This window comes from Candidozyma auris, chromosome 4 (genome assembly GCF_003013715.1).
Source record: "Candidozyma auris chromosome 4, complete sequence".
Classification (NCBI taxonomy): Eukaryota; Fungi; Ascomycota; class Pichiomycetes; order Serinales; family Metschnikowiaceae; genus Candidozyma; species Candidozyma auris.
The window spans coordinates 431,568-446,948 of NC_072815.1; the positions used below are offsets into that span (position 1 = coordinate 431,568).

Below are 15,381 nucleotides of genomic sequence, written 5' to 3' on the forward strand. Positions count from 1 at the left end.
CAATGTGAAATAGAATGAATAGAGTGGCTGGCTTATGATTAAGTGGACTTAACGCACAGTTTAGGAAACAAGCAGTTTATTAACATAAAAAGTCCTTTCAATTTCACCAGCGTAGTTCTTTTTCCAGATTGTTGTCGCCATTAGCTGAAAACATGATTCCAGTGACAATCTTACACCAGTGCACCATCTTGTCCAAGGAAGCTTCAGACCCCACTGTTTCCAAAGCCTGATATAGAAATGATGTGACTGATCCTTTCGGGTTTCATGGACCTCAAAAATTGTTTGTAGCTTTGGTCATTCGAAGTAAGAGTTATGAATAAAGTGATGAAACTGGTTTCTACGACTGGGTGGTTTGCAGCCGTTTACTTAGAAGGCAGCCGTCAAGTTGGTGCTAGATTTGTCTTGCCTAAGTTGAACATAAAGTCAATGAACAATTCGCTTCTTCTTGTATTGTTTTGCAAATTTGATGAGAGCTTTGTATTTGGGTTTTGATCTACATTTTTGAAATTTCTATCACAAAACCAAATGGCTGCGATTAGCAAGTGGTAACAAAAGACACCAAAAATCACAACTTTTTTATACCAATTAACAAGATACACTATATGAACATCGAATTGCACTTTCGCTGGATATCATAATTTAATATGAGCATTTTTTTTTTTTGATCCTTACCAAGTATCTCTAGCTGCTGAGTCTATTATCCTCCCACTATTCGCACTCGACATTATCTACCCCAGATACTTCTAACTAACTCCTTTAAATGAAACTCACTACAATCGTTACTGCGCTTGCGGCTGCCAACGCCATCAGCTTCAATGTCGTGGATCGCATCTTTCAATCGTCTGTACCTGACCGTGTGTTGAAGGTCGCCGAGAACTCCTTCGTTGCTGCCTCTGAGGCAGATAAGCTTAGACTCAGAAGAGAGGGTAAACGGTTCATTGATGTCACTGATAGCATGCCTGTTGATGAGGCTGTCAGGCAAGGTTTGGTTGCTCAGACTGGGCATTCAGGAACGCTTTTTTCGTGGTTTGCTAAGAACATCGATTCGCTCAAGAGGCCCGTTGCTGAGTACAATTACCCTACGGAGGCGTCCCAGAACAAGCTTGTGGAGCTGCTTTTGGAAAAAATTGACATTGAGAGTGTCAAGGGCAACTTGGCCAAATTCTCTTCTTTCTATACACGTTACTATAAATCCGAAACTGGCTTGGAAAGTGCCAACTGGTTGTACGCTACCATTGAGGATATAGTCAAGGTTCTCCCAAATGACGCCTTCACGATTCGCAAATTCAAGCACAACGGCTGGGACCAATACTCTATTGCCGTGCTGCTCAAGGGTGAAGTCGAGGATAAGGTTGTTGTGGGTGCTCACCAGGACTCCATCAATTTGCTCTTCCCCAACTTGCTTAGAGCTCCTGGCGCAGATGACGATGGATCTGGAACGGTGACAACACTCGAAGCACTTCGTCTCGTGAGTGATGCCATTGCCGCTGGCAAGTTCACCCCGTACAACACTTTGGAGTTCCATTACTACTCCGCCGAGGAAGGAGGCTTGTTGGGCTCTATTGATGTCTTTTCCAAGTATTACACAGAAAATGCCACTGTTGTCGGTATGCTTCAGCAGGACATGACAGGATACACCCAGGGCACCATAGATGCCGGCGTGGAGCCTCATTTCGGTTTGATTTCGGACTACACCTCTGTTCGTCTCAACGACTTCATCAAGTTGATTGTGAGCAACTACTGCGCAATTCCCTACCACGAGACTGAGTGTGGTTACGCCTGTTCCGACCATGCCTCAGCCTTAGAGAACGGCTACCCTGCCAGTTTCTTAATTGAGAGTGAGTTCAAGTACACGGCTAAGCAGATTCATCTGACGATGGACACCATGGATCGTTTGGACTTTGACCACATCAAGGAGCATGTCAAGTTGACCGTTGGGTTCGCCGTTGAGTTGTCTCTGGCCCAACACCTCTAGGTGAGTTGCGTTCGTTGTAGTTATACCTACTTAGACGAAGCGAAGACGGTGATTTTGGTTTTGTAGACTTCGAATCAATTGACGTAGAAATTGCGTCAGTTGAACTACACAATCGTTCTTTCTCTACACTTTTGTAAACTAATGAATCAATTTCATACATATTTTACACAAGAGAATTCAGGGCATCAGCTACTCGAGCAATTGAGGCCAACTCAAGAGCTCTCTTCCTGCTTCTTGGGAAAACGCACAACATCGAAGCTCGTCTGTCTCAACGAAGTGACGATTCTGCCCTCACCTTCCTCGTTAACAATCTGTCTCTGTCTCACGTCCGCCTCAACATAAAGTTGAGCGCCGCCTCTCAAGTGGTTCTGGAAAAAAGCAATGTGCTTTTCATCGAAGACAGACAAGTTGTACCAATCAGCCACGGTGTTTCCGTCCTCGGCTGCTTGCGGGTTGTATCTGTTCACGGCCAACGAATAGGTGAGGAACGGAACGCCATCCTTGGTCTCTCTTTGGGTGATGGAGCCGATGTTTCCAAGCAATTGCATTTTCGCAAATGCTGCTCTGGGAGCAGACGTGCTGAAAGTACGAGTAATGGCGGTGATTGGAGATCTCAACATTTGCAATGGGTGGTGGGTAGTGGAGTAGGTAGCGGTATTGTTGATAATGTTTAGGCAACGCCAATTTTTTTAGGTCCAGAGCGCGCCTACCACATTGAATTGTGGCGAGAGAGGAAGGATTACTGGGCCAGAAAAGATTAAGTAGACAAGAAAGGTTGGAAGTAGCAAGATTCTAGATACATGGATGTAGACACGTAGCGTCTACAGGGGATAAACATAAGTTCGTGTTGAGGTTGGGGGTAGGCTGGACAGTGGCTCAGTGAAGAAGCTCGGACCCACTCATAATATTAGCAACAACCTTGGTTAACAGGCTCAACGCCAGTCCCATTATATTCGACATCATGAATAGACAATGACCCCTTATGGTACGGCTAGGTCTATAAATCATTCCACGTGCCGCCTCCACAGAGCACCATCGAGCTCGAGGTGGCCGTGTCTGAGTACTCGACGTCCCTGAACCCAGCCAACGGCGGCTGCGTTCTCGCCAACGTGTTCATGATGTAGTCGTTGACCAACGTTCCCAGCGTCGTGAGCAAGTTCTGCCACTGTAGTAGCTGGAGCAACCGCGTGATGAGGTCCTTATCTACAGCCGGAGCGCCCTTCTTGGTGAGCGACTTGCGCAATATGGCACTGGCCCGCTTGAACCGTGCATACTCTTGCTTGGACATATTCTCGAAATACGTGTCGCCATAGTACGCTGGCACCCGCCGGAGCACCGATGTGTCCAAGAGCTTGGCCACCAAGTCGGAGTCTAGGTCCCACGAGGCAATGTTATCGGACACGGCAGCGTCGGTGGCGTTCTGCCACTGGTCGATCCGTGAAGATAGTGACGGCTGCACTTCGTCAATGAGGTCGTCGTTATCAGTTTCATCGCTGTCGTCATCACTCTCGTAGTCAGAAACGGCCTCACCTGACCCCTCTGTTGTAAGAGGGTTGGTGTTCAGCAACAGGATCACGTCGTTGTCCCGCTCAGGATCAAACAAGACCCACAGAGACTGTGACTCAGAAAGCACACACAGCTCTGTTTCGTCAGACACTGGGCGGCGTACAGACACCCTTCGCCTCTCGTAAGCTGGGTTGAATGCCATAGGTGATGATATGGGGAAATTTGAAGGAAGAGGCTGGGAAAAGGGCAAAATTCAAAGGTTCTTGTGGAAAGCTGTGGTTTCTGTTCGCTTTGGAACTCTCGGTTTATGAAATTCGTTAATCTGTTGGTTATACCTTGAGAGAAGAGGTGTGGTATTTATGGCTGCTGATAGTGAGGCCAGCTCCCGTGATCCCCTTATCGGTCTCCTGTATACGCGCATAAGGAATGGAACGCGGCGCACGCATTAAGAGTGCTCTTTCTGAGCCTTTTTTTGGTGCTCGTCTGGTGACATGGCCGAAGTCGCTCCGAGTGCCTAAGGCCGAGTCAGGCAACGGCAAAACTACAATTTTTATGATGTTGGGGAGGGCAAACGTCACGTGGTGAAAGTTGGCCTACGAAGGTTCATCTTTTTGGGAATGTCGTGGGTGTTGCTTTATTTTTGTCTGGTCCTTGCGACCAGCAAGAGTCGCTTTTCTTTTGGGTGCAAATTGTGCCACCCTTACAAGCAGCAAACAAAAGGGCTGGTGAGCAAAAGCTACAAGATAAGATAGAGAAACAAAGGGCAGGGGAAAAATCAGGTGCTGGCTATGAAATCTCCCTTCTTCGAAATGTTTTAATTTGAAATGCTCTACACTTTCTTCCATCCTCTGGCTTGATCATCTGCCTGCTTATGCGAATAGCTTATTATAGAATGCTTCTCCAACATGCTCTGAGAGTTCCTGCCATTGGCAAGTATTTCTCAGGGTACGAACAGCAGCCATCAAGTCATTCTCTCAATGTAGTGAAGAGATTTATACTGAGTCTCGTACTTTGATCTGTGTTTGCTGACTGGACGCTCTTTGTTGTAAGCCTAAGCCGTTATGCTGCAACCCTTCGTTGTTCGCTTCCAGACTCTTCGTGCTACAAATAGCCAGAGATAACCATCCAGAACGAAATTACTCCCTTGTTGAACCATCTTTGACAATGTTAACTGGGTAATCGTGGGCATTTTTGTGTTCGTTCCACCTCGGACCTGCGGACTTGGGCTAAACGAGTCATCCACACCCTGTCACCCGAACCACTACCCTTGCTGAATGGGAAATCCACGTGCTTGAATACTCTTTTGAAAGTTTTTCCTTTCGGCGATGAAAGCCCCTGAAGGTGAATTACTCAGTGAACTGTGGGATACTGGGGAAGCCACTGTGGCTGCGAAAAAACTAGACAGCCAACAGCAACACTGCCACAAGAACGAGATAGATAGAGAGAGAGAGAGAGAAAATTCCTGAATGCTCTGTTCGCCTCACTTGACATGAGGTGCCTCAAAGTCATTCCTTTTCAACTTGGGTTGAACCTCATCTGTCTATGGGCTTACGATCTCTTCAATGGCTCCATCAGTGTGCTCTCCACAGTACACTCATGAGCCTCAGGGCGCCTGGGGCATGCAATTGCCGCAGATTGGAATCTCAACATCAAGCTCTTTAGGCTTCAACACATCCTTGCGCATGCATGACTAATGGTCTCTGTGTGGCATTTCTTCATTATTTTACTGTGTTCATTCTTCTTGGTTGATTTGTGAATGAATGGCTGCAAAGAAGCCCGTTTCCATTGTTCCCACCGTCACTCTCCACTCTTTGTTCAACTTGTTTTGTTTTTACAATTCATCTAGTTCATCAGCTCATCTCTCATAACCCGACTCACTCCACCTGCTCTGCTTGCCTCTACGTGTTCCCCTCCATTACTCCTGTTCCTCTATCCTTGCGAAGTTGAGGGGGGAACGCAAACTCGCTTGTTGTTGTTGGCATGGCGTCACTGAGGGGATGACAACTTTTTTTTATTTTTTTTTTTTTTTTTATTTTTTTGGGACCGTTGCTCGGTTGTTCTCCCCACTCCCTTTATCTACTTGCGTGTAAATTAGTTTCTTGTCCTTCTTCCCTGTCACGTTAAAAGTCAAATCGCTGTAACGAGAGTGCCCTACGCACGGTCCTGAATAGGAACCTTAAGATTACCCGCAACTATGGAAAATTTGCGACACTTCTTCTCATTTCTGTTCGCTACTCAAAATTTTCTCCAGGGTATCATTTTGATAAATTAGCTGTGCTCTCGGTACAAGCTCATATTAATTGACTTTCTCTTGATGCGCCGCCTGTCTTCGACGTTCTGAAAGGCCTTGGAACGGTGGAATACGGGAAGCGCATCTCTCCTTGTGCTTGTGATGATAATTCTATGACTGACGCTGATGAAGATATTACAAAAAATCGAAATTAGTCTTTCACCCCTATCTGAATCACAAGGAGACCTACCTATTTTCTTCTAAGCGAAAAGAGTGAAGTAAAAAATGACACGGACAGGAATCGAACCTGCAACCCTTTGATTTGGAATCAAAAGCTCTGCCATTGAGCCACCGCATCAGATACTTAAAAATTTTGCTATGGATTTTCTGTATATGCAGTATTTTAAGTGGACTTTTTTGGCTTTTTTTGTAATTTTGGAGCTACAAAAGGCATATATTTGATTTTAAGCATCTTGTGAGATGACTGACACACAGAAAAACTTTTGGCTTCTGAAAACTAAAAGTGCTGATGCGACTAGAATCGCCTATGAAACAAAAAATGAATAATGGACGAGGGGGAATCCATAAATTAATCACGGCTGAAGGTCAGAGGGGACATTTGCACCGCATTTCAGTGAAGTAGCATTACACACTGATCGTAGACCATTGTAGGTAAGCATCTCTAACAAGTGAGGCTGATTGAAGGTGTGTTTTCTGTAGTTTTCTAGTTGTACTTCTTTCTGTAGTATTCTTATTTTATTTACCTCAATCAGAATCTTGTCTAGCAAAAAAAAGAAGTCGAATTGTACTCATGACATACTTCAAGCTCTGTCCTTGAAAAGACTCTACAATGGAGTCTACTGCATATGAAATACCCGTTCTTTTTTCTACTAGTAACTGCTAGGTGCCTGCACACTGTGCCAGGTCCACAAATTGCGATATCAACTTGTCCAAAGTACTCGTCTTTCATCTAGCCCTCTCCCTTTGCCAACCATAATAAAACACTATGAGAGCTTCTTTCCTAGGTTCGGGAGTTCTCTCAGCTCTTTTAATACCAGCCTGCGCCGCTAGCTCGGCTTCTGCTGCCGTTTACGAGCTTTCGCACAGCCATGGTGCAAATGATGTGAGTGCTTCGTTCAAGGCTAGTCAATTATATTTTGCAGATAAATTGGACCTTGGTGACTTCTTTGTGGTTGACGAGTCTGATATTGAGACGTTAAATAAATTGCACCATAAGGAAATTGAATCGTCTAGGCCAAAGCTTTTGATTGAATTGAGAGGAGTGGACACCCCATCCGACTTCTTTGAGAGCCAGGGTTTGGCTCCAACATTCAGCGTCAAGGACCATGTAAAGGCCTTTGCTGATAATACCGTACACAAACTTGCATCGATGCTTGCGTCCAATTCTGACAATTCAGGTGCAGCCCATTTGACCAAAGAGATCAAGGCAGTTGCTCCCAAGGAATCTATTTCCGAGCTCAAGGAATCTTTCCACCAATTTGAAGACACCATGGTTGCTGCGTGGAAACAGTTCACCGGCAAAAGCGACCATCACAAGCGTGACCAGCGTCTTCTTGACCTCGGGCTTCAGGACTCTGGCTTGAAACTTGTGAATGACAAGAATTTCATCAATGATCTTGCTTCCTTGATGAATTTGAAAGCCTGTGATGTTGCTGAGAAGTCTGTGCTTTTTGTCAAGTCGATGTCACTTCTTTCGATTGGTCGCAAGATTGGGTACGACACAAAAACCTACAAGTTGTCCAAAAAGGCCCTTGGAGACGTGCTACTTGAATTACAAAAGAAGTTTGATGTCACTATTATTGCTGTTGGACTTGACTCCGTGCTCCATGAAGACCAGCAGGCTGCCTTGGAGAAACGTAACGCTGAGTTGGAGTCTTTGTTCACAACTTTCGATAAGCGTACCACCAGTGGTGCTTGTTTCAGCGATGAAGAAGCCTGTAACAAGGCAACTTCAAACTGTTCTAGCCATGGCCTGTGCAAAGAATCTAAGAAAGGCTGCTGGCAATGTGCTTGTAAGGCCACTTACGACAAGGAGAAGAGCAAGACAACCAAGTGGAGTGGTTTCGATTGCGGCAAGAAGGATATCTCTGCTACCGCCCATCTCTTGTTGTGGACCTCTGTAGGGTTGATCTTGTCTCTCGCAGCAGGTGTGAGGCTTCTTACCTCCATTGGAAATGGTCCCTTGCCTGGAGTGTTGGAGGCCGCCACGCAAGTCAAAAAGACAAGCCAATAGGCTACATCCCTGCAACTGTAGCATAAATAGTGAAAACCTCACCCTAGACAGTATCGAATCTGTTTGGCTTCCCATTTCTTGTTGGTTTTTAGCTCTATTTGCATTAGTCGCACGTGACTCCACCTTCGCTATACTATTTGGGAAATGGCGTTACTTGTTGATTTCCCTTGACTACTTTTCCTCCCATGTTCCATCCAAAAAGGCCCTTTTTCGCTGTCTGCCTTCTCCTACTTGTTTCATGTGCTATCTACTTTGTGGCCTCGGGCGACTCTACTAGCCTCGGCTCCTCTGGACCTGTCACAGTCCGAACTCCAGTGGTTGAGAAGCAAACCGATATCAAATTGAGCGAAAAGGAGAGCAAAAAAATAGAGGATGAGGCTGCTGATGTGACTAATTCAAAAGCACAAAGCGTGGGTGAGTTCACTGAGCAGCCATTTATGCCTAAGATGGCCAATGAGACGTTGAAAGCACAATTGGGTAACTCTGCCTGGCACCTTCTCCATACGGTATTGGCAAGGTACCCTGAGAAGCCCAACGAGCAGCAAAAGGCAACTTTAAAGCAATACATTCACCTTTTTGCACAGGTGTACCCTTGTGGAGACTGTGCCAGGCACTTCCAAGGGCTCTTATCTAAGTATCCTCCTCAGGTGAGTAGCAGGAAGAACGCTGCCCTTTGGGGGTGTGACATTCACAACAAGGTCAACGAGAGGTTGAAGAAGCCCATCTACGACTGTCTGAACATCTTGGAGGACTACGACTGTGGCTGTGGATCTGACGAGAAGGAGGCAGATGCTACCTTGGGCGGTGAGAGTGTCGACCACCTCAGGCAGATCAAGGTGGACGAAAAGGAGAATAAGGCTATTGGCGGGTGATGACAGCTGTGACACTAGTACAAATGTAACTTGATTGGTCGTACATATCACAAACTCTAATATAATAAGGTAATTGATGTTCATCTGTTAAACGATGGTGCAGCACAGTGCTCCACCAGAGCTTTGCTTTCCGCTTGTTGCTGTCTGATAACCCTTGAACTTATTATTGTCTGCTTGATGCTTCCAGATATGTGGGATCAAGGGGTCGCTGGTATCCTCCATGTTCTCTATTATGAGCGCTGCGGCTCTTGATGCGGGAATTCGCTCTTTTTTGAGTTGTTGTTTGAGTCGCTCGTTCAACTGCTCGATTCGACGTAGCTTTAAAAGGTCAATTCTGTTGTTGAACTCTGGGTCCATTGCCAAACGAAAAAAAAATGGAGATGAATGGCCTAAATCACAGGAACTGGGTCACTGGAGATAATTATACCTGTTGGTTGCCCGCGCTCACAGTGTCAATAATATTTTGCAACCTGAAACAGGTCGACCCTGCCGTACATGAAACACTGCCTATATTATCTTGATGTAACACAGCTTCCAAAACTGTAACTGACTGGGAGTCTTTTACTTATGTACTCAGATAGTACTTGGAATCTTGGGTGAAGTCACATCAGCAAAAGATCTATGCTTCAGTCTCTGGATCATAAAAACTGCTTTGTTGAAGAAGCGTAGGCAGGGACGACAATTCCGAGAGGTGCTCTTGCAACCCTCGTGCATTCCCTCCAATTCAACCCAGTTTGTGCTGTCATAAAACACCATGAATGCAGCTATACTGGCGGAGAGCCATCGCTCGGAGCTATGTTGGTAACCACCAGAGAAGAACGTTTATGTAGAATGATGCAAATAATGAAGCAAAGAATCTCTCAAATTGTAAATCCTCCACATCTAAGCGAGGAAGAAAAGTCCAATAATGCACAATGATATAACAAAACCCATGATAAGAGTATCTCTCTTTCTGCGGGTATTGATTTTGGAGATCAAGACATTGATGCCCGGGACGCTCTGCAAAGTACCCAGTATCCTGTTTGCTGCATTCTGTAACTGCACCCTCTGACTGAAAAGCTCATCTCTAGTTTCATATGCTTGCTGAAGTAGTCTATCTGCGAAAGAGTTGGCATTGTCGACCCTTGCCCTCTCGTCCAAGATGTAGTTGTTCTCATTATCTGGGCCCAGAGAAATCTCTCTTTGCTTGTGAGCGTAGATATCTGATCTGATTGTGAAGAGCAAGTTATTTCTGTTTCTTTCCTCCGTGATTCGGCCCTGGATCTTGTGGAAGGATCCCTTGTGGTCAGCAAGCACTTCCTTGTGTCTCTGCAACTGCTGGAGCTTCGATGTTGAGATGTTTGCATCGCTCTCCAGAAGACGATTGAGTCTTCCCACCACCTCTTCTCTCTTCTCGAGCATATCGACAATGGAGTTGGTTACTGACGACTCTTCCTCTGAGGGCTCTACCGAGACCCCTGCAGTCTGGATCTTCAAGAGGCGACTTAGAAGCTGCTCCGTTTGCTTCTCGAGATTTTGAGCAAATGTTCTGGTTTGTGTGAACGTAGCGGAAGACATGAGGAAGCAGTCTTTAAGGTGTAGGTGTTGATTTGGGTGTCACCAAGGAGTATTCGCGCTTCATACACGAGAGCCAGATAAGTAGGGAAGGCAGCTCATAAAATTGTGCATATGATGATGAAGTGATTTTGGAGAGACGAGTGAATTGAAACCTTAGTGCAGTGACTCATAATATAGTCCATTCTTCATGGAAATGGTTACGAGGTTGGGAAGTGCTTAGGATGTAGGTATTTAGGTATTTCGCAGCCACGAACACTCTAGCGTATACCATCAGGTTCCAGCAAACATGCAAAAAATATCGCAGTGGTGGAGTTATACATAAAATCAGACACTAACCTATTCGACACAAATCTAAAAATTTTGCTTCAACACTTTATACGCTTTGATCCTATTGTGCTAGTGGTAGACCGTCGTTTCTATGGTGAAATGTTAGTACAAGACAAGGTTTCACTAAGACTTGAAGAAGGTGCAGTCGAAACGCAAAAAGGTTCAGTCTCCTGCTTGTTTCGTTTTCGTGGTTCGGGAAAGTTTAGGCATTTTGAGTCTGTGAGGTTCTGAAAAGAGATCTGAGGGTTATTTTCTGGAGTAAACAGCGCTTCAATAAGCTTTGAAATCTCGGCATTACAATTTTCATGCTCACCATGTACATGGTACGTACGCCTTGTTCAGAAGGAATATAAAAGTATCCGAAGTAGCCTGTCAGCTATACTACTTGTTCAAGTCCGGATAACTGTCTTCAGTAAATCTGTACTTGAACCAGTCGTTTTAAAACTCAAAACGTATTTGGTGATTCTCTCTCTTCGGGCTTCTCTTTCCTTGCAGCCATTTCGTTGAGCAAGTCTCCATTTCGCAGCCACTCACAAATACCCGAAGAGACCCTCAATGCAAATTCCATTGGACAGACAAAATTATATAAAATGTCATAGCAGTTGATATCCTTGAACATTTCTTGTTTAAACGTATCCCTCACTTGCCCATTATTGTGTGTGTTCTCAAAACTCCCTTTCCCTACTCTTCCTCTTCGCATCCTCCACACAGCAAGCTTATCTTCATCGTCTCCCATTGGACTCCTTTGCAACCTCGTCAACTACACACCTACCAATGTCTCTAGAGGATCTAAGACAGATAATTCCTACACCGTTGGAGGAGATCTATCCAGAGGACGAGCCACAATTCACGCCTCCCACCCGCAAGAAAAGCTGGGTACACAAGGCGTCATCGATCCTACTAAATATCCAGAAGTACCTGGCCTACGGGTTCTTGGGATTCTACGGGCTCCACTTGGCATCAACAGTCATTGTTCCCGGGCTAGGATTGAGCCAGAAAACGTGCCAGAATGTGTTTGAAATGGCCAGAAATGTGTACATGGGACCCTTAATGGAGCCTACTATGGTGTACGCTACCGGTGTTCTCCACGTGGCTGCTGGGGTGGCTCTACGAGTGGTGAGGAGTGTAGCAAGACGTGACAGAAGAGTTCGTAAAGAAACAGACATCATCATTAAAGAAGAGAACAGAGACGATATCGGTCTCGGAGGTATCGGCACCATCTTTGGGCTTGGGTTCAAGAAGCTGTGGATCTCATCGCAGTTCCCCAGCTTCACGCCGTTGACGTTTTCAGGATACATCATGACCGGGGCGTTGGCTTATCATTTCGCCAAAATGAAGTTGGGCCCCGTAGCCATCGATGGGGACTCCTCGCTAATTACCTTGTCTTATGTGACACACTACCTACACCAGTCTCCGTATGGGTCATTGGGATGCTACTTCAATTACGCCATGCTCGTGCTTCTCCTGTGGGTATCATTTTATCACACAGTGAGTGGTTTGTTCAAATATAGACGTCAGTTCAGCTTGAGGGCTAAGAAGATAGCATATGGCATCATAGCCTTCATGACAGCACTCAGCGTATTTTCCATCACACGCATGCGCCACTGGAGCTTGGAGGTTGGTTTCTTAGGCAAACAATTTGCCAAATACCTCTTTGTGGTGTGATTGGATATTGGTTATCGAAGGCTACTAGACCTTTTAGCGCGTATGCAGCCATGCAAATGTCAGCCCACAAACTCTTGATCCCTTTCTGGGGTACATATATATATATAACTACAGCATCTTAAGTTCATCTTATATTCTGTGTATTTCGGTGTACAATAAATAAAGCTATAACAAGCAATGTGCGCTTGAATCACCGGGTGTTTCCGAACTACCGACTGGAGCACTGAAATGTCAATGTCAACATCGACAGTTTCATATGCCTCGTCAAGTGTTCACCAGCTCCGAATCAACGGAGAAATCATGAAATTTAACGAGACGCCAGACACTTGGCCTGACACAAAAGTTTGACAGATGAAAACACCAATGTTATGCAAGGGTAAACAGAGCCAGAGAGCATGCTTAGAGCAAGCTTAGGCAGTGGCAGGGCCCAAAGTGGGTTCCTTAACGGCACTGGCTCTCTTGGATCTGTAGTCCTTGACAGCAGACTTGATGGCGTCCTCAGCCAACATGGAGCAATGCAACTTCACTGGTGGCAACGACAATTCCTTGGCAATAGCCGTGTTCTTGATGCGCATTGCCTCCTCGATGGTCTTGCCCTTGACAAGCTCAGTGACATACGAAGAAGAGGCGATAGCAGAGCCACAGCCGAAAGTCTTAAACTTAACATCCTTGATCACGCCAGTGTCTTCATCCACCTTTATTTGCAATCTCATGACATCACCGCAAGCTGGCGCACCCACCAACCCGGTTCCCACGTCAGCATCGTTTTTATTCAACACACCAACGTTTCTGGGGTTGGCATAGTGATCAAGCACTTTTTCATGATACATTCTCTTTGAGGCCACTGGAACCATAGCGGGCATTCTCAACGCTGGTCTAGCAGCGGCAAACGCTGGTCTGGCCAATCTGGCCGATGTAAGCATAGGTCTGGCAAGTTGTCTCAACATTGTTAATGAAGATAAAGATGTGTCCAGATGAAGAAGAAGTAGTGGGTGGAATGTAGTGCGGAGAGACTGATTTTTATGATAAGCGATGACTGGGAGGAAGGGATTGGATACAGGGCGGAGGTTGGTCATGTGGGCGCGCCGATGTCGGTTCCGCTGCCGAAAACAGAGTCGGGGCGCGCGACATTTACTAAGCAACGATGAAGCAAGGTGATTGGACGAGAGGAGGCAGGATTCGGAAGGGGAGAGACGACCTTGATCCACGATCCGAGAATTTAGGTGTCGGAGAATAGACGGAGTGAAGATGACGGAGAAAACGGGAGCTCCTATCTATGGGGGCCCATGCGACATTTTTCAGACTTCTTTAGGAAAATGGGTCGACAATGTCGTTTCTATCTCCTTCGATCGTGAGCACGGTGCTGTGAGCTTACCTTAGTGAGCTTAGTGAGCAAAGTTAGCTGAGGGCATAGTATTTCTCTAGACTGCGACATAGACTTCTAGACTCGTGGTGTTGTATGACCAGGTGACAGAAATTATATGTCGAATTTGAAGGCGATTGTAGCTGTCGATTTGGCACGTATGTTGATGTAGATTTTTTTGCGGCAGATTTATGTTGACTTGACTCTGATTGACTTCGCTTAATAAAGAGGCAACAACGGCCAAGTACGTTAATGAAGTCCTTTGCCACTACTTGGCTGAGTAAAGCTGTAATATGTGGTTTACTCTGAAATTTTACGATAAATGTTTCACTTTGGTTAGACTGGAAGGTGACACTCTGGTGGACGGTGGAAATGGCTGCGAAAAGCAACACTACCGCTAGTCTCGAAGTTCAATCTAAATTTCGGAGGAGTGAAAGCTGTAAAGAATTGCTGGCACCTCGGGATACGTTGAAACGGGGGTTCACGCAAAGGTGGATGTAGTTTATCAGCCAATCCTCTATATGGTATAAGAAAATACTTGCCCGCCTTCCCATCGTCAACGTCGCTGATTATTTCAATTTTTCATATCTGGGTGACTGTTCATAGCAGATTCTTGCTCATCTAAAGTGTATTTTGTTACATTATCATGACCATCATGTTTGACCGTTGAAGACTAAATTGATACTTACTTTCACTCTCATTTTCTTGCCGTTATGCATTTGCGCCTTGTTCTATCGATCCTATTTTGTTTTGACAGGCCACTTCAATGAATGATAGCGTTTCTGGGATGAATTGTGGTCTTGATTATCGATCTAGGGATGCTTTCACCTTTGGGGCTTACTCGCCGTAAAGTTTTTCCGTTCGTTCACTCTCGTGCCCTGTTCAACAAGTCTCCCTGATTCGACTTAGCGAGTGGGGTGAGTAAATGACTGCTCTTTTTTTTTGTACTTGCTTTTCGAACAGGTCAGATGCTACTCTGATGTAGACGCAGAACTACACCAGCCAAGGTTTGTAAATAGGTGGTTGGGCGCAATCCTGTAACATTTCGATAATTACGATGAGTAGCTCCAGCGAAGTCAATCCGCTTCTTCCATGACTTCTTCGTTGACATTGCCAAGGACTCCGCAGCGTTTGGTAGAATATGAGCTATTCAAAGTATTCCTAACCTGCCATCCTAGTCATGACCGATAATACTGCAAAAAAAAAAAATTAGTTTCGTGTTCTTCAAAGTTGAGCCCCTCACAGCCTGACGAGTCTTATTATAGATCCATTTTTGAGTTCCCCGTAAGGGTTTTTTCTTTCACATTCTTGCTCTGACTACCAAATCCCAAAATCAAGCGACATACGACTTTACTATCAAGTACTTTATATTAAAACTGTGAATTGTGTTTCCTAAATTTACGCCGCTCCTGTTCTCATTCGCTTCCTTGAGTACAGCATGATTTGCCCAATTAGTGGGGTTGTTTTTCGCAGCCAGTAACGTCATATGGCAGGAGAACAATACCAGTCAATTGGGATCGTCCGGCAAGTCGAATTGCCGAGCAAATAAAAAATGACATCAAAGTAGTAGTAAATGGACTAGATTCGCTCCTCAAACCAATAAGTTGCCTTTGAAATCTTCCCCATATTACC

The 15,381-nt window shown here is 45.3% G+C and overlaps 9 protein-coding genes and 1 non-coding gene across 10 annotated transcripts; 4 read left to right on the forward strand and 6 right to left on the reverse strand. All coding sequences in view use genetic code 12, as the record gives it.

Moving 5' to 3' along the window:
• Positions 1–760: 760 nt before the first annotated feature.
• On the forward strand, positions 761–1,975 carry CJI96_0003878 (putative aminopeptidase; the record flags this gene model as incomplete). The annotated part of the gene is made up of 1 exon (XM_029037115.2): positions 761–1,975. One exon carries the CDS (start codon positions 761–763, stop codon positions 1,973–1,975), a length of 1,215 nt encoding a protein of 404 aa, XP_028888171.2.
• A 212-nt stretch (positions 1,976–2,187) lies between these two features.
• RIM1 (Rim1p) lies at positions 2,188–2,595 on the reverse strand (the record flags this gene model as incomplete). Its single annotated transcript, XM_029037116.2, has 1 exon — positions 2,188–2,595. One exon carries the CDS (start codon positions 2,593–2,595, stop codon positions 2,188–2,190), a length of 408 nt encoding a protein of 135 aa, XP_028888172.2.
• Positions 2,596–2,972: 377 nt separating this feature from the next.
• On the reverse strand, positions 2,973–3,683 carry CJI96_0003880 (uncharacterized protein; the record flags this gene model as incomplete). The annotated part of the gene is made up of 1 exon (XM_029037117.2): positions 2,973–3,683. One exon carries the CDS (start codon positions 3,681–3,683, stop codon positions 2,973–2,975), a length of 711 nt encoding a protein of 236 aa, XP_028888173.1.
• Positions 3,684–5,997: 2,314 nt separating this feature from the next.
• Positions 5,998–6,069, reverse strand: CJI96_0003881. Its single transcript has one exon. It is a non-coding gene; the product is annotated as a tRNA-Trp (tRNA).
• Positions 6,070–6,717: 648 nt separating this feature from the next.
• Positions 6,718–7,965, forward strand: CJI96_0003882 (uncharacterized protein; the record flags this gene model as incomplete). Its single annotated transcript, XM_029037118.2, has 1 exon — positions 6,718–7,965. One exon carries the CDS (start codon positions 6,718–6,720, stop codon positions 7,963–7,965), a length of 1,248 nt encoding a protein of 415 aa, XP_028888174.2.
• A 185-nt stretch (positions 7,966–8,150) lies between these two features.
• On the forward strand, positions 8,151–8,837 carry CJI96_0003883 (flavin-linked sulfhydryl oxidase; the record flags this gene model as incomplete). The annotated part of the gene is made up of 1 exon (XM_029037119.1): positions 8,151–8,837. One exon carries the CDS (start codon positions 8,151–8,153, stop codon positions 8,835–8,837), a length of 687 nt encoding a protein of 228 aa, XP_028888175.1.
• An 87-nt stretch (positions 8,838–8,924) lies between these two features.
• STE18 (Ste18p) lies at positions 8,925–9,194 on the reverse strand (the record flags this gene model as incomplete). The annotated part of the gene is made up of 1 exon (XM_054702150.1): positions 8,925–9,194. The coding sequence occupies one exon, from the start codon at positions 9,192–9,194 to the stop codon at positions 8,925–8,927; it is 270 nt and encodes an 89-aa protein (XP_054558125.1).
• A 525-nt stretch (positions 9,195–9,719) lies between these two features.
• On the reverse strand, positions 9,720–10,394 carry CJI96_0003885 (uncharacterized protein; the record flags this gene model as incomplete). The annotated part of the gene is made up of 1 exon (XM_029037120.2): positions 9,720–10,394. One exon carries the CDS (start codon positions 10,392–10,394, stop codon positions 9,720–9,722), a length of 675 nt encoding a protein of 224 aa, XP_028888176.2.
• Positions 10,395–11,495: 1,101 nt separating this feature from the next.
• Positions 11,496–12,386, forward strand: CJI96_0003886 (uncharacterized protein; the record flags this gene model as incomplete). The annotated part of the gene is made up of 1 exon (XM_029037121.2): positions 11,496–12,386. One exon carries the CDS (start codon positions 11,496–11,498, stop codon positions 12,384–12,386), a length of 891 nt encoding a protein of 296 aa, XP_028888177.2.
• A 410-nt stretch (positions 12,387–12,796) lies between these two features.
• Positions 12,797–13,333, reverse strand: ISU1 (iron-binding protein; the record flags this gene model as incomplete). The annotated part of the gene is made up of 1 exon (XM_029037122.2): positions 12,797–13,333. The coding sequence occupies one exon, from the start codon at positions 13,331–13,333 to the stop codon at positions 12,797–12,799; it is 537 nt and encodes a 178-aa protein (XP_028888178.2).
• Between the last annotated feature and the right edge of the window lie 2,048 nt (positions 13,334–15,381).